Source organism: Bactrocera oleae, chromosome 4, assembly GCF_042242935.1.
Source record: "Bactrocera oleae isolate idBacOlea1 chromosome 4, idBacOlea1, whole genome shotgun sequence".
Taxonomy (NCBI): domain Eukaryota; kingdom Metazoa; phylum Arthropoda; class Insecta; order Diptera; family Tephritidae; genus Bactrocera; species Bactrocera oleae.
The window spans coordinates 9,871,010-9,898,976 of NC_091538.1; the positions used below are offsets into that span (position 1 = coordinate 9,871,010).

The window sequence follows — 27,967 nt, forward strand, 5'->3', positions numbered from 1 at the left end:
ACACCGCCTCAAACGAGTATGCGAAGCACGCAACAACAACAGTCACTAGAGTGGCGTTGAAAAAGCCTTACCAATCATAACAAAGCCAGAAACCAATAAGAATAATGGAAAAGAATAAAAGTAAAAGAGTTAAATAAATAAATAAATAACTACTCAAATAAATAGTAGTCGAAATGGTTGCTGTTGGCTGCTGGTTTTCATTCCAAAATCGTCCAGCATTCTAAACCACTTCAAAAGAAGCGGCCGCCTGCGCTCACAAAAATAAAATAAAAATAGCCAAAAACAAGCGCACATGTGCATATATATCCATATATATATCTATCTATATATATATATATATATAGATACGAGGGTTGACTTTTATATTTCGGGTTTAGAGAATAAAAACAAATGTTAATCATTGAAAATCGCTTTATTGTTTTTCAAAGTACTCTCCATTAAGATCGAAACACTTGCATGCGTTTGCACCAAATTTAGAATCACTTGGCGCTCTAATTGAGGTAGATACCTCTAAAGATCTCCAAAACATGCATTCTGAACGAATTAACCGCCTCTTAAGTTGTTGAAAAACGTTGACCTCTTAGTTTATTTTTTACTTACGAGAATAAAAAGAAGTCATTCGGTGCCAAGTCAGAATTATACAGTGGATGACTCATCAATGTTTTGAGTGCTCAAAAATGCAGTTGCTTCAGTCGATGTGTGCGAGCTCGCATTGTCGTGGTGTAGAGTGATCAGTCTTCGGTGGTTGATTTTCCTGATTTCTTGAAAAACCTGCGTTGTTCTAGTGGTAGGATTGCGTCGTGTCACGCTAAAATATTGGCGATTTAACTCCATGTTTTGGCCGCGATTAATATTTTAAGTTACTGTAAATAACACAAATAGCGCTCGTATATCAAAACGTTCTGCGTATGTATAAGATCAAAATTGTCAAACGATAAAGTTGTGAGTTGCCAAATTGCAACACTAGGATTGCCAAATATCGAAATGTAACAGGGAACCTACGTATTTATGTATGTATGTGCGCGCGTGTGTCTCCAAGCACTTGAGCCGCGGGCGGCGCGTCTGTTAGATATCTCCAAAGTTCGGTAGTTACACAACAACTCTATACTAGTGAATTGCTGTAGTTGCTGTTGTTTCTATTTGCCACCGGGGATTGTACACAATTGTCAAGTTGTTGCCAGATTCTCTGCTTTTTACTTTTTACTTTTTATTTTGCATTTTTGCTGATTTCATTTATTCACCGATTTATATTTTCGTGTTACATGTTTTGTTGTTATACTTTTTGAATCGCCGCAGCGTGATTTGAATTTTTCATTTCAATTCATTTCATTTCAAATCATTTGTTGCGTTTCATTGACTGTGTCCCCACGCGCACCACAAAAGGTTAGGGCGCCCTAACTCTTCGGGGAATTAATGTAAGCCGGTGGTTTTTCTAGGCGCTTGGACACGCAAGTATTTGCAATAACAAATGTATACGTAAACATGTTATTCTAACAAAAACGATACACTTGCAACAACATTTTTTGAACTCTAATTTTGCAGAATTGTTATTTTTATGCGCAGTAGTATAAATATGCGAAGGGCGCTACAGCCAGATATCAGACACTTTGATATTGTAGAATTAGTTGTAATGGAAATTTTGTAGACTAGTTTATTAATCCATTTGATATTTTATTCGTTTTTTATGAGGCGCTCAACTTGGCCAAGCTTTGCGGCTTGTGTCTGTATTGTCCAATAAGCGAAGTTGTGATGTTGCTATATTGGCAAATAGCTATTGAAGAGCTTCTAAACTTTTTCTGTAACTTTTTTTTTACTAGACTTTAGATATTTGTAACCTAACCTGTACTCGATATTTTTTTCGAACTGAACTAGTCCTTCAGATAATAGCAGCGTTCGTTTCATCACTTCTCTACTCGCTAGACTTACGCTTTTATGTGAAAACCAGAAAAAACTTTTCAACTAAATTTCATATAAGAAGATATATGAATACTTATTAAAGTTTTAGTCTATTCAATCGCTATGAAGTTATGCGAATTTATTTGATTTATACCAGTCGATGTTAGATGCGCCTACTTTATTTTACTTGTGCGTAAATCTCTTTGATTGAAATATACAAGATTTTGTAAAAAATATATACCATATATGTCATATTTTTTCTTGAGTTTGTCTATATGGATTCACCGTTCGTCTCTCTTTTGAAGTCTTTCTGGTACTTACAAAAGAAAGTCTTGCTCGAAAAGAATCTTGAAGGTAATCATAGAAAATCATTTTGATAAGCGTCATACTAATCCTTTGAAATCTGCGATGCCTTCTTGAAGTCTTGATGTTGAATCGCCGTTGAGAAACTACACTCTCTCCGGTGCACATAGTATACTATATTGTATTTTCAAAAACGATAGGACTCCTTACTAAAACGCCAATAAAGTAAGCCAAGGTGCAAAAACAATTACTTAAACAATTACTTATAGAATAAATGACTTTTGCTAAATCTACTGGCTTTACTTTAATTGTATGAACCAAGATTATGATGAATTTACGATAAACCAGCTCATGTACAATAGTTTTCTTCTTTGATCATTTCAAATATATTTACTGTTTTTGTAAGAGAGTCTTTAATATTTTTATATATTTATACGAATTTGTCATCAATTTAATTTTGTTGAAAATTGTTTTTGACTAAATTTTAATTCAATAATGAAGTTACGAAATGTTTTTAACATATAAACACTGTCCTCCTATCACAACTTACTAAAAGCAGTTGTTATTAATGAAGATCATTTATTCTACTCATTTACCTGAGAAAAGTTATACTTTGAGGAAGTTGATTGCATCAAATTCAACAAACTAATTATTATTTCTACCAAACATCAAGATTATCATAAAAATGTCCCACTTGTCTTCAGTAAGGTTTAATGTTTAGTTTCGTTTCACTTATAATTGATCGATAACGATATCTTATATTTGTGAGAAGTAAGTGGTCATAAAAAGTAAAGTGAACTGTAATTTTTTATTCATTAAGGAATACACGTACATATTCACATATTTATACACATTTCGTTTAATAACGATGAAGGGTCTGTCGTCGCGTGGTTCGCTTAAATTTTGCATTTTGATTTGCGGCATAAATTTTTTATTTTTATGACAGTGACTCTTTCACTTTGTCATGAGCTTGTAAAAATACTTCGCATTCGAGCACATTTTAAGGTATACAAACATATATATAAAATACATAAATATAAACTTGCGTGCGCCAAATTGTCACTTTTATTATTTTCTTCCAAATGTGGCCGAACAAATGCAAAGGAGCGACGCTTGGTCTGCATGTGTCCTGCATGCTTTGGGTGTGTTTGCGCAAGCGCCTGTGCTGAGCAGAATTTTAATTGACCACATACTCATTTTCGTAAATATTGTGAAACGTCGGTAGAAAGTCTTAGAAATTATTGATCAATATTTAATATTGCAAACATGACTGGGAGCACGATTTATGAGTTTGCGAATAATATATTAGAGGGTGGTTGTATTTTTATACATGTGCAGAACTGAGTTTCGTTTGTGATATACACACACTCTGTATGCATACCAATTGTTTGTTGAATTATAATTATTTAATCATGTTATCCAACAAAATGTCACTTCAAACTCTGTGTGTGTGATTATAGTTCGTCAAACCTTGAAGAGTGGCGAATCGGGCAGATAAGTGGTTTAAAACAACTACTGAATTCTACTACGACAAGCGAAACAGCGGATTCAAGTCCGCTTATATATTGTATTGCTACCTAATAGTAGTGTTCTAAAACAAGCGAATTGAAGACAAACGAAAATTTTGTAAAAACTGCCATATATTTCTCAACATGGTATGTTTTTAGTTCGATATACTTGATTCGTATGAAGAACACGTTTTCTGGCGGTATTCAAAGTAGGCCTTAGTGCGTCGACAAACTACTAATTCTACTAAAATTTTTGCTCGTGATCAAATTTAGAGAATATGGTGAAAAGGGAAGCAATTCGTAGCTTAGTACGCCCAATTTGGCCTAGGCGATGACGGAAGTGTAAGCGGATATGTAAACACCTTGACATGGTGTCAGCGCATATTTTTCTTCGCCAAAAGCTACACTTTGTGACATCCAGTTGGTCATTCCCTTTTACGACCAATAGTACAGTCTTCACTTTCTTCGAAGCAGGTTCGCCAAGGGAAGTCTACAGTTTTGACTATTCTTTGATTTTTGATGTGTGCCGCAGAAACTTCTTTAGAGTGTGCTTAAATAGCGTCATATACTGCTGCAAAGAGGTTTCACGGTTACGCTTGAAACTAGGAACACGATTGAGCTGAAATTTTGACAACAATCGTCTACGAAAATTCACTACAATATTCACATACAGTGAGATGAAATATACAAATGTATATTTATGATCCCAAATACATGAATATTCTGAAATTTATTGACATATGCATTGATATATTTACCCCTACTTAATTTATTCGTTAAGTTCACTTTATTTATTTATTAATTTATTTATTTATCCCAGGATACAAAGTACATATTACATACAAAGTATGCACCTATAGAGGTGTTACAAAACACCTGTACATAGGCCTGGTAATATTAGTTTATTATAATTAAGTACTAATGTATTAGTAACACGTTCTAATAACATTTCAACGCTCAGCTGATTCAAACAGTTGAGAACATTATCAGCTGTTAAAAAGAGCAAAGCAAACGTTTTTGTCAGGAATAGCTATTTGTGGATTTAAAAGAATTTCTTTGCATATTTTTTTAAACATTGTATTATATTATGTCAGATATATTTTTTTACTGTTGAGTATTTAATTAACTCATCTTCGAGTTGAAGAATTTTATCGACCGACAAAAGTTGGATTAGAAGTTATACGGGTACACAAATGTTTCCCGCACACTTTTTTTTTTACTTTTAATTTTCGTTTATATCCATAAACAAATCAAAAGCTGCATTTAAAATTTGTATTTCGAAATGAAAAGTGTTATTCACTGGTATGCCATGCAGAATGCTTGTTTGAATGCCGTAGGTTGCTAATTGATTTCAATTCGAATTTAATTCAAATTCATTGCTTTAATGAATCGAAGGTAATTTACGCTTTCACGGTTGGGTGGCATTTTGCGCTGAGATAAACATATAAATCAATACATACAAACGACCTTGAGTGAATACTCGCACATACAGCTGGTGAGTAATTTGTGAAATGCTTTTAGAAGTGCCGCTATTAATTGAACTAAATATTTTCGAATTAAATTGAATATTGCCGTTCAAATTAAAATTTTTTTACTTTACTATTTCTATTGCTTTTGCTTTGGTATAATATCCATAGCTCATCTGATCGTTTATATTACATGCATGACCGAGTCATTAAAATAATTAATTCAAGTTCTAATAACTGTGATATCGTGTATACCTACAAAGGTATGTCTCGCTGCATGCAATCGAATTCGAAACTGAGATCATAATAATGAAATTGTGTTTTAGCAAACTATACAAAGTCGCCAGTAAATCATGTTTACATGCTAGAGATGTTAACTTTTGACTTCCTTATTTCCTGCATATCAGAATTTCGGGATTATTGAAAGGTGATAAATAAAATATAAACGCATTATTTTACCGTGGTTTAGGGTCGTGCTTTTTAAGGTACAACTGGTGTGACAGCCTAAAAAAAGTTTTAGAGTTACCCGTGATTTCCGACGAAACTAAAAAGGTTTCTCTACTGAAGCAGTGATTCCGGCATTCTCCGTGGATTAAATCTAAAAAACCATTCTCAATTAGAATTTACTGTTCTACGGTCAAAAAAAAAATTGTTTAAGAAACTGGTAGAGTGTATCGAGAACTACAAACATGAAAACTTTGATAGTGATTGGAACATTTGTTTCCGAATAATATCGCATGTAACTTTGAATAACTTAGTATTGAGCAAAATGTGTTTAAAGCTGATTGAACTGAACGACTACAAACTAGAAGTCTGTAACTCAAAAACTATTTGAGATCTGGACTTCAAATTTTAGTATGTTATTTTCAGAGGTATGACCTATCGAACAATCGTTCCCTGACCCAGACTTTTTTTCGCCAACAATTGCTGCAACAGTAGGCTTGCCTTCTATATCCTCCCCGCAGGTTTCTTTGGGTGCCCTTAAAAAAGCTTTGTTCAACGAATATTCTAACCAGAATGACCACCTTTGCGTAAGGACAGAATTAATTAATAAGTGATTCATATGCATATTTCGAATCGATCGTTACAAAATGGATACCAATAAAATGCTATTTGATAAAGAACCAATGAAAAGTTTCGAAATGGAATTGCCACCTGTTTTGAAAAATAAAATCTGATATGCTGCTTGTTTTATTACTTTGGCAAATAAATCTTGGAAGTAGTGAAGGATTTGCATAAAAAAATGAAAATCGTAATGCCGAAACAAATTTCGGGATCCCGATAATTTATTAATGTAATCGCGACAATCCAGTCATAGAAAATGAAGGAAAATAACATTCGACATCATAGTCTTGTTCGGGATCCCGATATTTTATTAATGCAATCCCGTAATTTCCGGTATAAAAAATTTAGAAAATCAACATTCGACGTCATATTCTATTTCGGGATCCCGATATTTTATTAACGTAATCCCGCAAATCCCTAAATAAAAAATGTAAAAAATTAACATTCGACCTCACAGTCAGAGGAATTTTTTGCTTGTAAATAAAAAAAAGTGTTCCTAGAAATTCATTCAATAGCAACACACACATCTGTATATACTTGTATGCATGTATGTATACAAACGTGTGTGTGTTTTTGGTCATAACAAGCATAGCTAATGAGGCGTCCAACTGCACACCTGTGGCAATAAAAACGGGGGTGTTGGCGTGGCGAAATTGTTATTGTTTGTATTCACTCGCCAAACAACTCACAACGCCAACTCATAATCACTCTGTCCGGATAGTTCTATTCTGAAACGTGATTTCCCATTTATACTACTTAATTCGATTAATGGCGTTTGTGCTTACTTTTATACCGAAATATCTATTTCTAAACGTCTGCTCTTTTGTAACGTTTTTTTTCGTTATGTGCTGAGATTTTTTTCGTTTTTGTTTTCTCTAAAAAAATGTTTCTTAATTTTTTTTTGGCAATTATTTTTTATTAAACGTTTTTTAGTTGCTCTTCAACCTCACTGTATGAGTATTATACAATTTGAATTTAATGGCGCAATTTACTTACGTGAGTGTATGTATGAGTTTGCTAATGCCCCATCGGAATAACATTTGTGAACTTTGTATCACTAATTGTCAATAATAATGGCGAAATTGTAAAAATAATTTAATTGGCAGTTAAAATTGGCATTAGCGTTCCCACTGGGTTCTTGCCACATACATATGTGTGTCTATCTGTTGTACTGTTCATTTCATTAAGCTGTTTGCGACGTAATTTATCAAATACTTTGAATAGTGAGAAATGTCCGCATGCAAGGCAGGAACTAGCCGCACGGGTAGCGCTAAAAAAACATCGAAATGAATCTGAAGTTGTGTTATTAAAGGCAGTTAGTTTTGCATAAAGCTGAAATGAATTATTGATAAATATAAGAGAGACTTGTTGTTGTGGAAATAGATATAATATATATATTAAAATTAATATTTCTTGTTGGTAATATATCAATATTAGAGTAGATTGATCACGCCAACTTAAGCTAGGCATCTATCATATTGTGGAGATTATTTTATATAATATGTCAACAGTATAAGCTTGTCTGGCGATTTTTACTATACTCTGATACCACATCTACTTAATCGATGAAGATATTGCAGAAGTGTTCTGGGAAGTCAACTTTATCACGACCACAAGTATTTGAGTGACACTAAGTGAAGGGGACATTCAGTGACGATAGTAAAGTCTTCGAAAAATTGCCTCATACAAATCGTCTATTCATCTCTGTTAATGTCAATAACGTCGAAAAAGTTAAAAAAACAATGTTTAAAATTCATTCTGTTGACATTAAAGCGATAGCCGACTATCCGAATATCTGTTATGGACCAACACAATACATTTTGGTTAATATTTTGGGTATGAAGTGTGTCAAAGCTAGGCACGTAGCTAAAGACCGAATTGTTTGAAAAACGACATTGAGTAGAGGACGCAAAAGAAATGCTTGACAACGTAGCTAAGCATTTGACATTCATTCAACGCATTATTACTGGTTAGAAGTCGTGGGTTTAAACATATGACTTCGAAGCTGTTCAACAATCTAGCGTATGAGGTTCCAAAAAACAAAAAAATCGAATTCCAAAGGATGGCGTTCAGATTCCAGCCGAGGTTAATTACAAGCGTATGAAAAATTGTATTAAGCGTTGGCATGTTTGTATTGACTCAGGTGCCTAGTTTGAACGCGATGATAAAGAATTGTATTAAAATACGTGAAAGTTTAGTGTTCTTGCCGTCAAATTTGATTTCAGATGATATATCTATAAAACAAAGCAATAATTTTTTGCTCAAAATGATGACAGTCTGCACTAAAATTTAGTGATAGTGGTCTTTAGCTTTTTTATATTTTCATAAGTAAGGTATATCTTTTTAAAAGGGTCAAATGCATATGGGTACTATTATTTTACTATAGACTAAAAATATTTTTCGATATTTAGAGTTTTTTCCTAGTTACTTAATAGCAAAAGTGCCTCAATTTCTATATATGATACCGAGTATAAAATTTGTTAAAAAATCTTAGTTATTACCGTATTGCAGACATTGTATATATTTCTATGATTTTAACAATTTTTTATACTAAAACACATGATATATCCTTAATGTATACTATATTAATGAGTGCATAGTTATATTTTATTTACCATATTTATTCTTGTATATATTTTCGGCACTTCTTTAAGCTCTTTAGAACTTATAACCAATAGCTTCATAATTTTTAACCAGTTCTCTATTCGTCTCCGTCTGGTAACTTTCTTTCTGTGCGCTATCCTTCTAGAAACAAAACAAAAACTGTGTAAACTAATCTAATGTCTATCTAACTATAAACATTTCTAAAAGTGATTCTACCGCTAAACAACATCACATCTAATAATACATAAAGTTAGCTAAACCTAACCACATTAAAAAATAAAAACAAAAAATACTAAAATTAAAAAATATTTAAAAAAGTAAAAATACATAAAACTAAAGGAAAAATATATAAAAGTAAAGATACACATGTATATTAAAAAAATAAAAAATTAATAAAATACAAATTAAGAAATATAAATAAAAATAATAATTTAATTAAAGAAAGTACATATGTATATATGTATATATGTAAAAAGTAAAAAAATATACATGAAATTAAAAAAAAAAATTAAAAAATAACAAAAATATGTATAAATTTTTTTTAAATGCATTGCATTTAAAAAAAAATTAAATTAAAAAAGTTTTACATTCAAAAAAATTAAAAAGTATATTTTAAAAAATTAAAAAATAATAAAAATTAAAAATAAAACTTGGCTTTATTCAAAAAATGTATAGAAATATTTTTTAGTCAATAAAATAAAAAAAAAACTAATAGATAATGTATCGAGAAGTATCTCATTTCAATCGCCAGCGCAGTATCCTCTCTTGCACTTGCACTTTCAGCTCATCCGCGCGCTGGATGAAAGTTAAATAAAAGCAATATTAACAATAATAAAAAAACATTTTTTTTTTTGTAATTAAGACGTAAACGGAAACGGTGTTCAAATATTAGTAAACACCGGAAATCGCAAAATCTTTAATTAAGATACAAAACTAATTCATATCATTACACTTCACCGCCTCATTTGCAATTCAATACTCAGCTAATGCAAACCGCTGGTCAACGCAAACGCTTTGATTAAGCGAATTTTAATAACAACATGGAAATGCTCACCCACTCACTCAGTCAACTAATTACTCACCAAGCAAACAATAGCAATAACAATAATGAAAGTAAAAAAAAAGAAAGAAAAAAAAACTTGAGAAAAAGTGAAGCCAACAAACTGTACTACTCACCGATTTAACGCATCTCTTACTAAAACCGCTAATAACCAATAATATGAGAGTGTGTCTCACTGAGAATGTCAGGAACTCAAAGTTGAAATTTGTTCTCTAAATTTCAGCACAACGCGACATTTGGCCAAACGATCAATACCGAACCACTGAGCGACAAACGAGCGCTTAAGCGTTTCAAAGCCGCTGATAATGAGTGATAATGAGCAATGAGTTGTAATGATGAAATGACAGGGTGCAATGCTTCTGACCGCAACGAAAAAGCAAAAAAGTCGAAGTAACTGTAAATAAATTGGAAAAAAAGTTGGTTCAAGCAAGGCGTAGAGACTGAAATGAACCCACTTGCATACGCATATATATCGATGAGTGAGAGTAGCGTATAATTGAGCGCAGCAATAGATGAGTAGACAGTCATCTGCGATTACAAGTCAATGAGTGGCGATAAAAACACAAGTGGGCCACTTAAAACTAAGCGAAAAAAACGACAGCAAGTAAGGAAAGCCAGAAAAAAGTAAGAAACGGATGTGCTGCCCCCAAAAAGCACGCAACTGAAAGTGTAAACGAACGACAAAAAATAAAACTAAACGAAAATTAAAACGAAAACAAAAGCAGAGGCGAAAACTCTACCGTACAATCTTGCCAATATCCAGTATCCAGAATCTAGATAGCTACACTTTCGCATGCGGCGACTAGGTGAAATTGGCATTTAGTACCTTCCGCCCAATCAACAAACACACGAGTTGGCAGATCGCGTGCAACGCAGCTATTTTACGCAAGCGCTCCTCAGCCAACAACGCGCTAGAAACAAGCGGTAATTACGACGACTACACATTCGGTGCGTAAGTGGTAATTTGTGCGCATGCGCATGCGCAGTGTCAAAGAAAACGCACCAATAATACGAAAATACGCGTAAAAGTGACAAAAATTACAACAAAAATATAAGGAGCATAGATTGAAAATTATAATGGCTGTGCAAAATCAGAACTTGCCACAAAAATCACCACATTTAGCCACAAAAGCAACCGCAACAACACAATCGAATGTCACACAACCTTTGGCGAAAACACGCACGAAATTCGGTCAAGCGGCAGCAGTGGCAACAACAACAAGCGAAGCCGCTAACGAAATGGGGCATAACACACAAGTAACGGGTGGCGCTTCCATGATGCCATCGCCAGCGGGAGTAGCGACGTCGGCAGCAGCTCCGAATGGTGGTCCGCGCGTGTCATTCAATCGAGATGTGCATGTTAAACGAATCGGTTAGTAGGCTTACATACTTACTTTGATTAAGACCTAGTTTATGAAAGCAAAAGCATACCGCTACACAACTAAGTATTTGCTTACAAGTAAAGCATGTTGTCAGGAAAAAGTTATGATATCACCAATATTTTGGATTTATAAATTCTTAAAATCTTTGAAATTTTCTAATTTATAGAGCATTTCCGGCCACCATGACTACGCCTTAAGCAGAACATCCTGTGGTTGCATTTTTTAATATTTTTTCATCAAAGCCAACATTATATTTCGCTAATAGAGCTATGCATGTTGCTTTTCAATTGGACAGTGGTAGTTTTTCTGTCCAACAACTTCATTTACCCTCACAAAAAATAGTCAAATCACATAACCTAATTGACAAGTTCACACATCCCATCGCAGCCATAGGTTTGGCAACAAATCTCAACAAACAGTCTTTGCATGGAAATTTGTCAATGTATACTGACCATTAAAGTATGCCAAAAAAAAACCATCGAATTTATGGGTTAAAATAAATATATATACAGTAAAAAAAATATCCCTACAAAGAAAAAACCAGCTTTAACATACATACAAAAGCTTTAAATAGATCAAATTTTGAACTGAAAAAAACATCACTGAGGTAGATTACTTAGGAAATTTTATGCTCTATAAGAATCCGCGATGTAAAAACTATACAGAGAAGAAAATATCACTGTAAGGGAAAAGCTAGCTTTAATATACTTACCAAAGCTTGAAATAGGAGAAATTTTGAACTGAAAAAAAATTCACTGAGGTAGATTGTTTAGGAAATTGTATGCTCTATAAGAATTCGCGATGTAAAAACTATACATTGAAAAAAAATAATCCTGCAAGGAAAAAGCCAGCCTTTATATAATATATAATATAATATGTACAGAGAAAAGCTCTTAAATAGAACAAATTTTTAACCGAAAAAAAAGTTCACTGAGGTAGATTGTTTAGGAAATGAGTATAGAATCCGCGATCCCAAATGGTTCAAAATTTATGTTATTTTTAATGAAAACAACTTTATTTACAAATAACACGTACATCGCTACATTTTAAAATTAAGCTAAAAATCCTGCTTGTAGCTTTATCTGTTCTCTGTCTATATATTCATTTTAATACATGAATTCGATAAGCTAACCTCCAGACCATAAATGTCAAACACCTGCACTTTTTGACAGTTGTTTTGACAGCTGCTAGGCTAAGACTAAGATTTTGAAAGTGTAATGGTATAGTTAAGAGCACAAAGAATGATGCGAGTCAAAAAGTGTTTATATGAAAGCAACAACAAATTTTTGCAGTTCGATTCGACATAAGAGAGTGGTATAACATTGAATTGGTATAACCGATAGTTAGCTTTAATTGATTTAATTAATGCAAGTTGCTTATTCCATACACCACTCTCCAAAGTTAAGAGAATCGCAGCTTATATTGATGTATTTGCATAAACGATTATAATATTTTCTTAGAGTTTATTTTATTGGAGTTCATTAAAGCTTGTGCATATTAGTTTAATAAAAATCCTTGACTTGCTGTAAAAGCACCTGCTGGTTTCATAGCATTCTTTATGGTCAAATAATAAGCTTTATTAAGTAAATTGCAACTAAATCGCCAATTGTTTTTTATGAATGATACACTTTATTATACAAGTCAAATGCCGTTACTTTACTTTTCTTAGGTGACCTTCAGAACACGCTAAACTTCAAACACTTAACGGCACTTTATGGCCCAATAATTATCGCAACAAGTATTTACAATTAAATTGCAACAATAATAACAAAGTATTTTGTATCAAACTTACCACTGATGAAGTGTTACCAGATGGTAATAAAAACAAGCATTTTTGTGCGACAAATATATGCAAAAACATAAAAATTTAAGATGTTGCGCTCAAATAACGGCTTATATATGTATGTACCAAATATATACCGCTATTTGCAACTATTTTATTTACATATATTTATTTGTGTTGCATAAGTGTTTGCATGTGCGTGTAGTTTTATTGGCATTCGCTTGTGTTGGTTTCACGCCGTTTTAGTTGATTCTGTTGCGCCGATACTTGTTGGTATTGCCCGCAGCCTTGAAGCCCCCACATTTGGCATGCCAATTCGTAAACGACTTTTAACACACACACACACACATACAAACGAGTACTATGCATATAATCAATATTTCGTTTTGTGTATTTTCTGTGTTTACTACTGCTCTTGATCGGTTTGTTACTTTGTTCTTGATTTGTTCATTTGTTTCTTTATGATTTTTTATACCCTGAACATGATGTATATAGTTTGCCACGTAATGTGTAGCACCCAGCAAGGTCCGAGACCATATAAAGTATTGTATATATGTGGAAATGATTGCTGAGTCGATTTAGACATGTCCGTCTGTCTGTATATACGAAAACTAGTCCCTTAGAACGATCGGCATAAAGTGCTTGTATGGAAAACTATTTCATTTGACAAGATATCTTCAAGAAATTTGGCCTGGGTTATTATTTAAGGCAATGGTATAATCTCCTAAGAAATTGTTCAGATTTGGCTACTTTAGCATATAGTTGTCATACAAACTAACCAATGAAAATCCAGTCCATACAAGGACTATTTTATTTAACAGAATATCTTCCCGAAATACAGCGTGAATTAATATCTAAAGCAACAGTACGTTATCTAAATAAACTGTTGAGATCGGACCACTATAGCAAATAGCTGCCATACAAACTGAGCGTTGAAAAATAAGTTCTCGTATGGAATTTTTTGCATTTGTGAAGGATATTATAGTTTCGCTGCAGCCGAAGTTAACATTATTTCTTGTTTGTTGTTGTTATTTGTCCAGCCACTTGTGTCTAGTCGAATTATGTACATATGTGACCGCTTTTAAGTGCTTTCAATTTGTTTATTTTATCGCTGAATGTTTTTCAATGTGACGCGAAATAGAAATTAGATTGTTGTATTACTTCTACTTCTTATTGTTGTTATTGCTCTTTTTTTTTTGTTTGCTTATTTCGCATTGTGTTTTTATTGTGGAAATCGAATATCGACGCCTACTTAGGAAATCAGGCAACAAGTCAAGTGGTCTACTCAATGACACACACACTGACAAATACAAATATAAATACAGAGTTCAAGTGAGCGTAAATAAATTTTATTTTCGGATTTTATTTAATTCAATTAATACCGTTGTTAATTTACGAAAATAATTTGTGTTGCCTCTTAATTAAGTTCAACAAGTTTTTAGCGAAAACCTAAAAGTTCGTTGTTTTATTATTACTTTTTAGTGTGGCATCCTCTTCAGCCACAAGCTCAAGATGCCGCTACTCTTGCGAAATTTAATTACTTGAAGGTCACAATGCATTGTTTAATTGTTTGCATGCATTTTTTGTGTGTCGGAAGTTTGCTAGTGTGCCATTTATTTGGCTCAAGTTTACTATGCTCGATTTGCAGTGCAGGGGTAAGGAAGTTCGAAAATTTAAACGTGACTATTAATTAATGCTGAATGCGAAAATAATTTGCAATTATAATTTAATGAAACAGCATTCTGTGGCATCAAGTGTATTGTTGCACTTAAAGATAAATAATATATTTAACGAGCGAATATTGCAAATTATAGTGGCTCATTTGTGCCTTATTTAAAATACAAGCTGTTTAAATCTAATCTTAATATGAATGAGCATCCATATAATATATGTATAGTGTGGTTTATTTACGTTTTCTGAGAAAACTTTGCATAGTACTGTATATATATTTTATACTATCAGAGACTTTTTTAAAAGAGCAGAAATTTAGTATTGAGAATTTTCGATTGGAAATGTAAGTATTTTTCCGATATTGAGTTAAAATAGTTTGAAAAAATCTTAAAAGAAAAAAATACGGTGTGTTTGGAACAGAAAAAGGTAAATTAACCCCAAATTTCGTGAAAAAAAATTTTTTTTTTGTGAAAGATAAAAATAAAAAACCAAGAACTTGGTTATTTGAATTTTTCACAAAAATTTAGAGGCTATGTGAAGAAAGTTTTAACATAAAAGTTGTAGATCTTTTTATTACCTACAACTTTGCCATGCAACTTTTTCCATTGGACCTGTAGTTTGTTCCAGAAGTCAAGATAAACAAATATTTTAACCTTAAAAACTCAAACACACTCCTTCCTTGCACTTCCTGATCAAATTGTAGTTCGCGCATAAATTATTTGTTCTTTCATTTTTGTCGTACGCGCTTTCTTTTCCGCTGGTTTTCGTTCTACCGTTAATTTTTTTTATTTTTACCATTTTCAAAGGCTTCAGCCCTAGTCCAATAGTTGTTCCATAAACCATATGGTCTCTGAGAGTTCCATAAGCTCTTTCATTAAAGTCGGGCAACAACGCTGCGTAGCGGTTGTGAACGTTTTGCTTTCGAGGAATGTAGAGCCTGTTTGAAGTACTTGTTTTCGAAAAAATATTATTAAAACGGTGACTCATTTTTTGAGATATCGATTCAAATTTTTGCACACGTCCTTTTTTGTGCAAGAAGCTGCTTATTTGTCAAAATCGTCGTTATCGGACTGCTGTAGCATATAGCTGCCATACAAACTGAACGATCAAAATGGAGTTCTTGTATGAAAAACTTTTTTTTTTGACAAGATAACTTCACGAAATTTGACATGACAATCAAGAAGTGTCATAATTACTTTCCATAAAATAAACTAGTTCATCTAATTAATACCTACATTGATCTATGTATTTGCATAGTTCGTATATATGTGACTCTGCTTAACTTTACTTATGTTATGTGAGCCGCCAATTAAATTGTTTGCGCTACTTACGCATTAGTAGTCGATTACATAAGTAAATAATGCTATAATATGTGCCGAAGGCGTAACATTTGTCAACACTTCTTGTTCGTGCTAATGAAGTGGGATATATCACACATCACACATAGAATGAAGTTCGCCTTGAACAGCTGAGCGGCTGAGCGTCTACAAACTGCTAAAGCGCGTACATTCTTCAATCAAGCTTGATTAACTACAGCTCTAACAGTGCCGACATATCGGTATCGCTTCGCTGATTTGTTTGCAGGAATGCTGTGCGTTTGTGAAATGTCCTTGTAGCGACAATCGAAACCGTGTTGCAGCGATTGTATATACCTAACGATAGTTACAATAAAATTAGCTGTAAAATAGCCAAATATATGCGTAATCGAGTGATCTGAGTACATGGCTACTAAGCGGAGGATCATAAATTCAAATACTAGCCTAAGTAAAATCTTAAAAAAGATATACATTCTATAGTTTTTGGTAATTTATAAGGCATCTGCCGATGTATAGCGCCATAAAGAAATCGGTCGTACATTAGCAGCCAAGCTGTGTTCGAATTTGATGGCTCCAAAAGACCTCTTGCCCTCCACCGCTCTGTTTAAATCTTTCGGTGCTGGCTATTGCCGTTGACTGTCTCAGTTGACTGCATCTGCAATGGTAGTCGCTAGAAAACGAAATTAAAATTGAATATGACAAATGCAAGGTAATGAAAATTATTCAAATAATTCGCTCTTTGTTGTGGTCCAGCGCACACAATCGCCTTGTATATCCGAAATGATTTCATGATTTTCTCGCCTTTTGTTTGGAGTCTTTGTGGCGTGCAAAATACATTGCTAGTCAAATGTTTAAATTTTTTTTAAGACTTAACTATATTTCACACTTGCTAATTTGAGAAATTAGTTTTGCTTTTTATTTTGCACCCAAGAAGTTGAGGCATGTTTGTGAATGAAATTTGTTTTGCTAAAACAAGAAAATGTGTTGTCAGAAATTTCACTAGTTTCGATTGAAAAGTCTGTCCACCTCAATTTCTAATTATTAGTTTGTAAGCACGGGTAAGTACGGGCCGTTATAATACTTAGTACAGTTACATTTAAGCAAGCTAATAATTATAGAAACTTTTATGTTAGTTGCTTGACTGTATTCATCCTGCTTCATAGTAAGCATTTCGAAGTAGTCACAAAAAACTGCTGGTTTTAATCAGAAACCTCTTCATGTAAAACTGTATACTTTCTGGGCTTAGAAATTACCTGCTGAGGCGAAGTGAAGGATATATTGGCTGTTTTTTTTTTCTTAACCGCCAGTTAAATTTTCAGTTACACATCAATTTTATCTTCGGCTACAGAGCGACAAAACAATTTATTTTAATTTTTCTTCTATTATGTTAGTTGATTAACTAAGTAAAATTCGTTACCCAAATTATTGCTTCTAATTACATTGCTGTAAAATAAACTTTAGTAAACCGATCGTTTGGCCATGACCATAATTGTGTTGTTACGGAGTTTTATCTAATAGGAAGTTCGAAAAACGCGTCTTTCGTCTTTTTTTATTGATACGGTATTTTATATAATAACAAAACAAAAGATATGTCAATTTACAGAATTTAATGTATTTTAATAATCGATGGTTCATTTTGAAAAATATTGGATTCGCTTAATTCCGCAGCCGATCTGCAGGAAGGCCTCCGAAAATTGGTGTTTGGTGGTGAGCAAGATTTTTCTGCCTAAGATTATTTCATAACCAAACGCATAAAAAAAATATATATATATATATTATTAAAATAGATGAAAATAAATATGTTAATGATAGAAGGACTAATCCAAAATTTGATTTTCGACAAAATAGTGGGTTCCCAAAAAACCCTTTTTGTGAAAAACTTTATAAATCATAGTGGCTTCAAAAATCGAAATTATTATAGAAAATTTTATACTTTCAAGCATTAGCTGACAAATATACATATATCTAAGAGAATCGTGTGAAAATTTCAACGCTATTGGTTCATGCATTTCGCAGAAATTCTGCGCACCGACTCTGAAAACAGCGTTTCGAGAAAAACGTGTTTAAAATTGTGTGTGTCATTTACACTAAGTTAAAAAATTCGGATAAACGTTCAGACATATCTCCAAAACTACTTGCAGCATCAACTTTAAATTTTCCGAGAATATTTTCAAATATATGTACATTTGATATGTATGCGAATAAAATTCGATTTTTTGAGATTCAACAGTGAAGCACACTTAAAGGATTAGTACCATTATTTCTAAGAAAATAGAAAATCTCTGACAAATTTCCTAAGCTATTCAAATATCGTTAAAAATATTCTTCAAATGAAGAAATTATAATGCAATATCCGAACGAGAGAATATAAAAAGCGCTTAGGGCTCTCATAAGATACTAATTCACACCACCTGAATATTGAATACTTAAGTATCTTAAGAAGAACTGATAATCTTACACTACAAAATATATGTGTGTATGTAAAAATGGCTGAAAACATCTAGAAAAAATACCAAATAGTCAATATTTGAATGTGAGTTATTTTGTTTGTCTTCGAGTTTTTGTTTACCAAAAGCAACAATATTAAGAAACCCTAAGTTTATACAAAATATTTCGCATTTTTAATTTTTTAATATTTTAATTATTTATGCCAACAAAATTATTTTCCTCAGACATATATTTCTCCACACATTGTTTGCTGATAAATATTTGTACACTCTGTTTTGCACACGGTCACACCTATCCAGATAGGTGAGCAAATAGTTTCAATAATCTTAGCGATAGCAACAACAACAACGCGGTGTCATTGCGTGTCAAGTGATGGTGAATTGTCGAAACAAACGCTTTTCAAATCCCCCGACAACAACATGCGTGCATTTAAATTGGCTATGTACCCTGATGCATAAACATACATATATATTATATGTATATACAAATGCTCGAATGTACGCGCTAGTGCGAAAAGTGAAGTGTACGGATTACCTCGGCACAGTCATTACACACCATTAAATTGGCAAAACGACAATTAATTTGGCTGTCATAAACACAGTTACATGTGAGTGTGTGTGTGTATGTGCTCAGGTGGGTAGGCAGACATGTAAATGCTGCTAATGAGTTAATAACATCTGTTTTGTTGGCATTCTTTGCTGTTCGTTATGCTCAGCCGACGATGCACGACGCTCAGGGTTGTTAGTGGTGGTTGAGGTGATGGCGTTAAATGCCGTTTAATTTATTGCGACTATATTTAATTTGTTACCCACATATAATTAGCAAGAACTAGTCTTTAAAGATTGCACAATTTTATATTTCGGGGGAGGGGATGGAAGCTTTTAGTCACCAATATTAAAGCAATATTCAAAAGAACAGGATTTAAAATCAAATCTGATGTAGTTTAATCTATTGTTATGATCTCTGATATATATGTGTAATGTATTCTAGTCTAAATCTAAATCTAATCTAAATCTAAGTCTAAGCCTAAATATGAAAGTAGGTCTAAATCTAAATTCATATCTAAATCTGAACCGCAATCTAAATCTGAACCTGAATCTAAATTTAAGTCTAAATCTAAATCTAAATTTAAATCTAAATCTAAATATAAACTTAAATCTAATTTAAATCCCAATGTAAATGTAAATGTAAATCTAACTCTAAATCTAAATCTAAATATAAACCTAAGTATAAATCTAAACCTTAATCTAAGCGTAAATATAGAACTAGGTCTAAATCTAACTCCAAATCCAAATCTGCACCTGAATCTTAACCTGAATCTAAATTCAAATCCAAATCTAAATCTAAATCTTAATCTAAGTCTAAATCTAAATCTATGTCTAAATCTAAAGCTAAATCTAATTCTAAACATAAATCTAAATCCAAATGTTAATGTTAATGTAAATTTAAACCTGAATCTAACTCTAAGACTAACTCTAACTCTAACTCTAAATCTAAATCTAAATGTAAACCTCAATCTAAATCTAAATCTAAACCTTAATCTAAATATAAACCTAAGTATAAATCTTAACCTAAATCTAAGCCTTAGTATAAAACTAGGTCTAAATCTATATCCAAACCTTAATCTGAACCTGAATCTAAATTTAAATCTAAATCTTAATCAAAGTCTAAATCTAAATTTAATTAGCTCCCAAAACTTTAAACACGTTTTTGCCAAAAAATGTTTCCAAAGGCAGTGAGGAAAATTTCTCCGAAACAACTATACTTGAAATTTTCACGCGACCTTTTTTAGATATATAATATTTATCAGGTAATCATCGAAAGAATTTCGATATGAATTTCGATTTTTTAAATCAGGAGATCCAATGGAAATCGGCTACAAGAACAAAAGAATACAAAATTTTTCAAAATGAATTGCGGATTCTTAAAGTAAATTAAGTTCTGTAAATTAACATTTTTTATATTTATTTATTATATAAAACTATTTTTTTTTGAGTTGCAATTGGATATATTATATGTTTACCATTTAAAATACATGACTCTTTAAATTCCATAAAGTTTTGGCTTTATATTTCTATATTTTTATACAATGAACAGGGTATATTAAATTAGCCACGAAATTTTTAACACACATAAGGAAGCGTTGGAGAACCTATAAAATATTTAGACTATAAATTATCAGCATGATGAACTGGGTCGCTTTAGATATGTCCGTCTGTCCGTCTGTATACATATGAGATCTAGTCTCTCAGTTTTTGAGTTATCGATCTAAAATTGTGAACCGTCGTTTTATCGCCAAGAAATTGCTTATTTGTCGGAACCGCCAATATCGGATCGTTATAGCATATGGCTGCCAAACAAAGTGAACGAACGGTATCAAGTACTTGTATGGAAAAATTTTTATTTGACGAGTTATCTTCAAGAAATATTACATGAGTTATTGTCCAAGCCACTGGTGCCACTTCTGAAGAAATTGTTCAAATCGCATCGCTATAGCTTATAACTGCTATATGAACTCAACAATTGGTATCAAGAGCTTGTAAGGAAAGCTTTTGTAATTTGATGGTGCAATCACCGATAAAATTGTTCAGATCGAGTCACTATAGCATATAACTGCCATACGAACTGGCCGATCAAAGTCAAGTTTTTTTGTAATTGTGAAAGGTATTATAACTGCGGCGCCACCGAAGTGAACGTTTTTTCTTGTTTTAAATTTTTCATTATTTTTTATTTGTATACATTTTTTCTTGAATAACTATTCATTTTACAGTATTACATATATTTATCTCATTACAGCAATTAACTACATTCATAAAACTAATTTGAAATGTGTTACTTTTTTCTTTCTAGGTATGTACTTTTTGGAAGAAATATCTAAAAACCTACCGACAGCTGGGGTAAGAAATGTAATCGCCACATTGCGTGTGCTGGAAATTATTGTATTTAACCAAATATGTACCTCTAATACAATATATATAATATACAAATTTTTCATATATTTTGCTCTGAAATTTACGCAAAAGAAATTTCAACCCGCCGCAGTCAATCGCGCTCGCCAAGTAAGCCAAATCAAATTGCTGTGTATTACCTTCGGCATTTATATTAAGTAGTTAATGAAATAATCTTTACAAGCAGGCATAATGCCAGCGGATGCCACCGCAAAAAGGCAGCGTCATTAACAAGAGCTGGCAACCGCTGTGGCAAACAAGCTACACTAATATTACGGTAGTCTCTAATAATTACATTTTCGTGCTGGCATGTACTCGCCATGAGTTTATATTAGTATGTGTTTCTATATGTGTGTGTATGATAGTATCATTAGCTCGAAATTGCTGCAGCATCAAATAAATCACCACTTCAACACCAGCCGGTGGTTGCAAGCGAACTGCCAAATCATTTACAACAAAACTATAAACACAAAAGCAACAACAAACAACAAGAAAAAATTGCAGGCACTGTTAAATGCATAATAGCAGCGCATAGCATCTTCAACTAGTATGTAGAACAACAAATTAGGCAATTAAAAGTACATTCAAAGTGTCATGAAAATGGTGGGCAGGAGGGGAGCGGTGGAGGTGTTAGCTGAAATTATACCAAATTGAAGTGAGTGCACTGCCAATTACACAAAGTGGCATTAGCTGCATAAATACTGCGAAATAAAAACGGCTCAATGTCATTTCGAAATTCGCAACGAGAAAAAAGAAAAAAAAATAATAAAACAAAAACGAAAATGAAAATGAAAACAAAAATAAAAGAAAAATCGTTAATTTCGGCTGCACCGAAGCTATAATACCCTTCACAGTTGCCTTTTGTGTAGCAAAAGTGTATAAACAGATTTTTATCTCGATTTTTATCGGCCAGTTTGTATGACAGCTATAGGCTATAGTGGTTCGATCTGAGCAATATGTTCGCAGATTTTAGCATTAAGCCGGAAAATAATTTATACCAAATTTCTTGAAGATATCTTGTCAATTAAAAAAGTTTTCCATACAAAGAATTGATTCTGAACGGTCTATATGTATGGCAGCTATATGCTATAATGGTCCGATATAAACAATTTCTTTAGAGATTGTAGCGCTATCTTGGGTAAGGTTCTGTGTAAAATTTCGTGTAGATAACTTATCAAGTAAAAAAGTTTTCCATATAAGAACTCGACTTTAATCGGTCAACTTATATAGCAGCTATATGCTATAGCCGTCCGTTATCGGCAACTCCGACAAATGAGCAGCTTCTTAAAGAGAAAAGAATGTATGCAAAATTTCAGAACGTGAGCTCTAAAACTGTGGAACTAAATCGTATATATACGTACATACATACATACATATATGTTCAGGGTATAAAAATGTAATAAAACAAAAACAACAATAAATGCAATGACTTACTCGTCTTGCTGCATTGTGGCACCTGTCAACCTTGCCAACGACAAATTCGGAAATACTTCAACTTGTGCGCTACAAATACACACACACACCCACATATGCACAAGTATACACAGCTGCTAAATGTTGCATGTTTGTTTGTGTGTATGTGCTGAGAATTGACGAGTTTATGCTATAATGGCAAGCAAAATGAAAAGAAAACCGCAGAAGCCACACGTAACACCGGGCATGCGTCATATTTTATGTTGTTTTTTATGGCTTGCCACTATTTATAACTGGTTTTTTGGCATGTTGCACGCTCGCTAATTGCCCAACACAGACACACACACACACACATACACGCATGTACGCACATATGATTATAGCGTTGCCACATGTGCGCCACCCGGCTGCGTGCGTGTGTGCGCGAAAGTGATTATTAAAATGCGATTTGTGTCTATTGGGTGGGGCTGTGCAACGTCTGTTGCATGCAACCGCAACATAGTTGTGCAGCGTAATGCGTTACTTTTTGCCAGTTGATGACATAATTTTACGCCACAAATGAAATAGGAGTAAATGTGGCATTTTACGCCGGCGCGCTCGTTCGCAGCATCACTTACCCACTTCACACATTGCAATCTTCAGCTACAACAACAACTGCAATAACAGTTGTAGCTACAATCAGCAGTAAGTTCGGTGTGGCGTAATGTTGCACGGCAGCGTTTTATTGTTTTATTGCGTGTCAGGCATATTAGTGAAATGCAAGTAACAAGTTCGTTGCTTAAGTCTTTTGTTGTGGCTGACGCTTGGCGTCTTTTGTCTCATGCCGTTTGCCTTGTTGCGTGCCACCTTGAGAGGCCTTGCCGGTTGAGTCTCCGTTGCATGCATGCCATCCATCAGCCACACATACACATACACACACACATACACATATACAAATATACATACTCAGCTGCTGTGCCAACTTGCACTTGTTACTTTTCTAATTATTTTTATTATTTCACATTCGGTCTTTGTTAACAATGGGCGGTAAAATTGCCTTGGCAATGCGCCTTTTGCTGCCAAATGCGAGTGCCGTGTGTGCGAATTTCATTTCGAATGTACGCTGTGAGCCGAACGTTGAGTGAATGCATGGAGTCAAGTACAAGGTGGTCGGCGCTGTAATTTATTCAACAGCGTTATATAAAAGATTTATTTAGAATAACATCATACATGTGTAGAACCGTAGTTGTTTAATTGGCTTGGTTTGTTGAATAAGAAGGTACGAAATAACACTGCACAACATTCTGCTGGGTGTTCTACCAAAACAATTTTTTTCAAGAGAAGTTCATGAGAAAAAACAAATTTCTCCGTTTTACGAGATTAGAAAAATCGAAATATTTGCCTTCGATTTTCGCAAGAGAGTGATATATCTGTTTTTCGAAGTTAGCCTCTACAATCGAAATATTTGCCTTCGATTTTCGAAAAAGAAAGTAATTTCTCCGGTTTTCAAAGTAAGCCGCCAATATAGAAATTAAAAGTTCTATGTTTTCGAAAACAGCCTCCAAAATCGAAATTTTGGCTCCGATTTTTTAAAACGAGGAATTTTTACATTTTTCGAAGTTAGCATTCAATATCGAAATATTTGCTTTCGATTCTCGGAAAAAAGTTTTTTCTCTGTTTTGTGAAGCTAGCCTCCAAATTACAAGTATTTGCCTTCGATTTTTGAAAATAAGGAATTTCTCCATTTTTCGAACATAGCCTACAAAATCAAAATCGTTTTCTCGTAATAATTACCTTTTATCCATTTTGCGACGTTAGCTTTCAAAACTGAAATATTTTTCTTCGATTTTCAGAATAAGTGATTTTTTGGTTGTTTGAGGTCCATACATTTTCTAATAATTTTCGAATAAAATAAATTTCTCCGTTTTCTTGAAGTTAGCTTTCAAAATTGAAGTAAAAAATGATTTCCGCGTTTTCTTGTAGTTAGCTTCCAAAATCTAAATAAATTTACCTTCGATTTTCGAGAAGAAAGTAATTTCTCCATTTTTCGATGTTAGGCTGTAAAATCGAAATATACTCACCTTCCAAAGAGAGTATAGTCCAGAAGATAAACTTTATTTTTTTGCAAATAATATAAATCAGTTAAACCAAGAAAAGTGGTAAATTCAAAATAAGTGTGAAGAGCTTTGTAATGAAATAAACATATAAGGTCTAGTAAAAAAAACTCTTAATCTTTCGTATAGATGACTTTAGTAAAAAGTCTTGTGGAGCCAATTAAATAAGGCTGGATATAAAAAGGAGTTGAATGTAAGGACGCCACATAAATTAAAGCAAAAAAAGCTATGTACCGAATTTGCATCTTCGAATTGCTGCTGAAACGCCTCAACAAATATAGAAGAATTTCATGCCATCGCTCGCCAAAAGCTCCAGTTCTTATGCATTCACCATATAATCCGGTTCTGGCAACAAGTGTTTACTACCTACTGCAATATATGGCGAATGATTTTGCTGGTGAAAAATTCGCCTCAAGAGAAGCTTGTGAAAATCGCCTGTTCTAGTTTTTGGCATTATGAAATTATGCTCAAAATAGCAACAAGTTATCAAACAAATGGTGCATGTTTGTCACAAATCGTATCATCTCGCTATGCTAAATCGCTAAAACCTTCAATTGAATGCGAAAACAATGAATTTCTTTTTACTGCATTTTTAATGAACTCACATGTACGAAAACTGAATGACAACATTGTCTAACTTTTTGCGCAAAAAAGCAAAACACCTGCCATATCGCCTCGGACAGCAGACAAAACGCCCACACACATAAAGACATATATATTTGTACAGTCAGATAAATATAATACATATGGTATATACATACAAGATGTGACTGAATTCGACTTATATGCATTTGGATCGCTTGATTGCAGTCTCTTTTCAACTTTTTATCATTGAGCAAGCAGTATTAAATTTTTTTCATTTTTTACCAATTTATATCAAGTTTTTTGGCATTCTGCTGACAGCAAAAAACCACCAAAGCGAAGAAGAAATGCAGGTAACAGAAATGTAAAAAGTAACACAATAAAATGAAATGAAGCTTGATTGCATAATCAAGTGCCGTGAGAGACATGCGTAATGACTTGTTCAACCAAGCGCATAAGTAGGTAGCTGACATTACAATAAACACACACGCAACAAAACAATGTTGCTAAAAGCAATTGGCAAAAAATGGCAGCCTTAACGCGAAGAACGCAGCGGCATAAATTTGCTAATTTGTTGGCACAAACGCGTTGCCAGAGCATTTCTCAACGCAATTCGTATGCACAAAGCTACTGCTACACATAAATACATGCAAACATACATATATAGTATTATTTGTGATCAACATGAACGCTGCTTTGCGCGACGCCGCTGCGCAATTGACAATATCACATAATCATAATCGGCGCAACATCATCGCTATGCTGCAACAACTTTATTAGCCGTCGCACCGCGTTTGCTTGTACCGCGCGACATTTCGACGAGATTTTCATAATCTCTGACGAAATTCCGTGCAACATTTCTCTTCTTCGTTTATTTGCCTGCCATGGCGTCGTAGATAGCAACGCTTCCCACAGCACACAGCGTTTGGTTTGCGGTGTGCCGACATCCAGCGATGTCCAGCAGCGTCTATAGTTACAGCATTACAACAACAACAATAAAATAAACAAACTTGTTTGACTGCCAGTGATGCAAAGCATTTCTAATCGCCAAACGTCAACCGCCATTCATTGCAATTCTAAGTCACAATCGCTTGTGCCATTTGTAAGACACACACAGACACAAACAGACACACATAGTCATACAAACTTATATACATATTGTACATGCATACATGCATACATACAAACACAGATAACAGCAGAAAAATTGTAAAAGTAAAATAATTAGCGGCAACGCCTACATGAAAGTGAGTGAAAGATATTTGCTACACGATGACGCAAGAATTTCGCTGTGCACCTGCTGCGGTGCTATAAAAGTGATATTAGTGGTATACGGGCGTTTGTAAGAAATTTTAGAAATTTTAGTAGATCTTAATTTTTTGCTAAACATTTTTCAAAAAATGTTTATGTCCAGCACCGAAATCGTTCAACCGTTATTATTGGTAAAATAAGAGTGTGTTCTCGTGTTGTTCCATACAATTTAGACTTTAGTTATTTTGCCGAAATCCACGGCACTGCTGTAAAACGGTTCCTTATTTTCTTCACTATTTTATTACTTATAGAGCTCCTATCTTAAACAACACGCAACTACATGGATCTTGAACTCTATCTTTACAGTTTATATTAAAATTTCTAGTATATTTTGTTGGGTTCGCTTTATTTGGTGGTAGCTTATTTCCCCCCTAATCTTTTTATATGGTATATATCTATTGTCCTCATATGCTGCAATTGCTAACCACGCAAGCCTAAAATAAGAGTTAATGGATAGAAAAATTCTTGGCAAACCCAACAAACACATAGCAAAACCTTCTTGACCAGCAATCCTGGTTTTTGGCGAAATCAAAACAGCGCCAACATGAGCGTCGGACTTGACTATTTCCATTCAATGATGTTTTCGACAATTGGCTTTACCAGAACAGTATAGACCATGCTTGGCTGTTACAGTATCAGTATCAGTATCATAACACTATTCACATTATCAAAGCAAAACTGTAAAGTATATGCATTTTCTTTTGCTGGTGTCCACCTTTGAGGCGTGCTCAAACAATCTGCAATCACAAAATTGTCGGGCAATTTTTTAGATGAAAATCTTAGTTTTGTAACGAGCTACACACTACTAAAGTTATCTATTAGAAAAATAACTGATTTCTGTTGACTAGACATTATGTTAAATTTTGCAGTGTATTTTGTTGGTTTCGGTCTGTTAGATGGTAGTCAAAGCCTTTATCCACTTTCTATATATTTATTATATATTCTATATACGATGCTCTCTATTTTTATACGCTGAACAGAGTATATTAAGTTTGCCATACATATAAATATTTGTACGCGAACTAGTCCCTCAAGTTTTGAGACATCGAACTGAAATTTTGCACACGTCCTTTTCCTCCCACCCAGAAGCTGCTCATCGGACGATTATAACATATAGC

At 33.5% G+C, this 27,967-nt stretch overlaps 1 protein-coding gene across 1 annotated transcript in view; it reads left to right on the plus strand.

Moving 5' to 3' along the window:
- Positions 1-27,967, plus strand: part of blo (bloated) — a 134,884-nt gene that overhangs the window by 45,015 nt on the left and 61,902 nt on the right. The window contains exon 3 of the mRNA XM_036374998.2: positions 10,126-11,274. Within this exon, the coding sequence (XP_036230891.2) occupies positions 10,980-11,274 (295 nt within the window). The 5' untranslated portion in view covers positions 10,126-10,979. The remainder of the gene's footprint in view (positions 1-10,125; positions 11,275-27,967) is intronic.